Genomic DNA, 3,321 nt, shown 5'->3' with positions numbered 1-3,321 from the left:
AAATTCAAGAGAATAAAAGTTACTATAATAATTTAACTTTTAAGGTATTATATGGTTTAAAGAAAACAAAATTTCACCAAAAACCAAATGATTATGCTTAGACCAGCTTTGTTTAAACAAGATATAATTGGACACATAACTTCTAATAAAAGATTTATCCCTTCAAACTCTCTAATCAATAAATACAATTTTCCCCTTTATAAAAAGTTCTTCCATACTATTATTATCATTATTCTAGACAGAAAAAGATAAAGAATGGAGCTTGCTCTGAGCTTAGGAGATTCACCAAAGCCAAATTCATCTACCAATCAAAACTCATCACAACCACAAAAGATGGAAGAATTAGGGTTTTGCATGGGCTTAGGAAGCAACAACAGCCAGATTCATGATCATAAGCCGAAAATCTTCAGAGAAAAAAACGATCCGCCACCACGACAACTTGATCTCCTCCCTTTCTCACCGCCCGTTCGCCAATCTCCACCACCACCACCGCCACACCATCCTTTTCCTTGGCTCTCTAGAATATGTAAATCTAACCTTATATCTAGTTTTTTTATGTTAATTTCTTTTCAAAAAAGAAACAAAAGGTTCTTTTGTGTAATTAATTGATCCTATCTGTTTTTGCCTAGTATCCTTAAGTTTTGTAATCTATCTTCAAAAGATTTACTTTCCTTATATGGAAAGAATGCCCAATTAATATACTTTCCCAAATTTGTTTATGAAGTTTGCAAACCTTTTTGCTAGGAAAAAGTTTTTTTAAGGATCCATTGTAGATAACTTTTTATATTTAGAGAAGAATTGTTAGAATTTTAGACACAATGTCAAGAAAATGGTCACTAAATATATGCAAATAATTAACAAATCTATGTATTGTGTACCATTAGTCCATTACTACACTTCAAATTTCCAACTTGTGTAATTAGATTTAAATTTATTCATTGTATTGATAAATTTGTGTAATTAACTTGAATATATTTATGTTTACAGTAATAGGAGAAGCATCTTCAGTAGGTAAATTGGGAATAGGGTTGGATGTGAAGCCACTAAATGTGTATGATCCAGAAAATTGTGAAGAACCAGCCACCGTTCATTCGTCTCCTAATGACAGTAACAGTGATTCGTCGTCGTTTCATATGGATTTTTCTTCCATTTTCAAAAACAGTAAGTTGTCATTAAAGAAACGGAATTTCGACTCACCAAGTGGGAATATGGATTATTTAATGGAAGTTTCCGAAAGAGATCGACGTGTTCCTTCAACACGAGGACGATATGGTGGAACAAGTGATGAAGATGAAAACGGTCTGGCCGGTCGAAAGAAGCTACGGCTTACTAAAGAACAATCTGTTTTTCTTGAAGATAGTTTTAAAGAACACAACACCCTCAACCCTGTAAGTCTTTCTCTATTAGAGTTTAGTGGATCAAACCTCACGCAACAATCGATTAAAAACAATGGCTATTCATTATGAGCTGAGAGTTTGTAATATCATTCAATAAATACAAAAACACCATCCTTATATAGTTATCTTTTTGGTGATTAAAAAACGAATGGTCTTAGTAGTAAAACAAATAGATATTTGAATGTTAAGTGGATAAACTGGATTTGTCAAACAAATTGATCAATGTAACACATTGTAATTGATCTTTTCATGCTTTTAATTTCTAGCTTCTTTCTTGTTAGTAACTAGTATACAAAAAAAAATATATAAATATATTCATCTTCAAAAAATTAAGACTCCAATATGTGACAGTTTAGAATGCACAATAAGATATAGATGTACTCGATCAAAATTTCGAATATCTTCATTGCGCCTTAGATATTATATTGTTGGAGAAAAATATGGTCCCTTAATTTCAATGGTTGGCCATTTTGTGTTGTGTTCAGATCATATCCCTAAAAACTGTGAACATATCAACAGCAAGTAATGGCCATGATAGTTAAAGATAAAATAAGTAAATATCGGTAAACTTGGAAAGTATTTTAGGATTAAATTTACATATATATTGTCCATGTTACAGTTTACAGTTTAATTTGCATATTCTTGTATTTAATGTTAAACGCAATTTTAGTTCAAAAATTTTCTTTTGCAGAAACAAAAGCTAATCTTAGCAGACCAGTTAAATCTTCGTCCTAGACAAATTGAAGTATGGTTTCAAAACCGAAGAGCAAGGTATTACTTACTGCGAGCAACTCATGATCACGAATATTAAGAACGCTTAGCAGCAGTCCAAGAAGCTAATGTGACGCATTCGAAACATTTTAAACGTGTTAGTGAGGCATAGGTCATACAAATTTATATACAAGTTACACCAAGGGTACATCAACCGAAAAACATTCACAGATCGGATATAGTTACTTCATCATGGTTGATTAACATTAAGTATATATCATGCATACCAACATCTTTATTGCGCATTGACACTATTTTCACGAGTATATTTTGAAAAAATGTATACTTTATAAGATAACGAGAAGAGCTAGAGATGGTGATTTTAAATACTAACTAACGAATGATCTCAGGACAAAATTGAAGCAAACGGAGGTAGATTGCGAGTATTTAAAGACTTGTTGCGAATCACTGACAGAAGAAAACAGAAGATTGCAAAAGGAGCTTCAAGAATTTTTTTTTTTTTTTTTTTTTTTTTTTTTTTTTTTTTTTTTTTTTTTGAAAGGCAATGTTAGTGGTTAGAGTTAATTCACGAAAATCCCCCCCCCCCCCCCCCCGAGACTCGAACCCTTGGTCTCCTCGAACACCATGTTAACATGGTGACCAATGAGGCAAAGCCCCATTGGCGGAGCTTCAAGAATTAAGAGCCTTAAAGACTTCACAGCCTTTTTACATGCAACATCCTGCAACCACCCTCAACATGTGTCCTTCATGTGAGCGAGTTGTAACAACCACCACACCAGCTAGCACCTCGACCGCTGTCTCCGAACAACCCTCTAGCTAACGTACGACACATGATCAGTTATTGAGCTCGATGCATTGTTTTCGTTTCATTTTGCAATGTTTTACAGTTTGCATCTTTTTATGTATATAAATCTTTGTCTGTTTTTTTTAGCATATGATCATTGATTTATATTTGCCTTTCGGTGGTTGTCTAGTTTTTGGGGGTTATATCTTTTACTTTTGCAATTAGAGAACTATATATGGTTTGACCAAGGTGCATGTTCTTAACTTTTCTTTTCCTTTTTTGTTTGTTTAGGTTTACAGTTACATGTATGGTTGGGCATCATTTTAGAGAGAGAAACCAAGAATATCTATTTTCAAAAGTGTTGGTGTATAATCTCTAGTTCTAGGTATAGTATTTGTTTACATTCGG

General features: G+C 33.0%; 1 protein-coding gene across 1 annotated transcript; it reads left to right on the top strand.

Annotated features, from left to right (window-relative positions):
* The first annotated feature begins 255 nt into the window (after nucleotides 1–255).
* LOC139898657 (homeobox-leucine zipper protein HAT14-like) lies at nucleotides 256–2,949 on the top strand. Its single transcript, XM_071881413.1, has 5 exons — nucleotides 256–526; nucleotides 988–1,388; nucleotides 2,089–2,168; nucleotides 2,519–2,605; nucleotides 2,793–2,949. The coding sequence occupies exons 1-5, from the start codon at nucleotides 256–258 to the stop codon at nucleotides 2,947–2,949; spliced, it is 996 nt and encodes a 331-aa protein (XP_071737514.1).
* The last annotated feature ends 372 nt before the right edge of the window (nucleotides 2,950–3,321 follow it).

Source organism: Rutidosis leptorrhynchoides, chromosome 3, assembly GCF_046630445.1.
Source record: "Rutidosis leptorrhynchoides isolate AG116_Rl617_1_P2 chromosome 3, CSIRO_AGI_Rlap_v1, whole genome shotgun sequence".
NCBI classification, from domain to species: domain Eukaryota; kingdom Viridiplantae; phylum Streptophyta; class Magnoliopsida; order Asterales; family Asteraceae; genus Rutidosis; species Rutidosis leptorrhynchoides.
The sequence above is the reverse complement of the archived record's forward strand: the minus strand, read 5'-3'. Positions and strand labels throughout refer to the sequence as shown.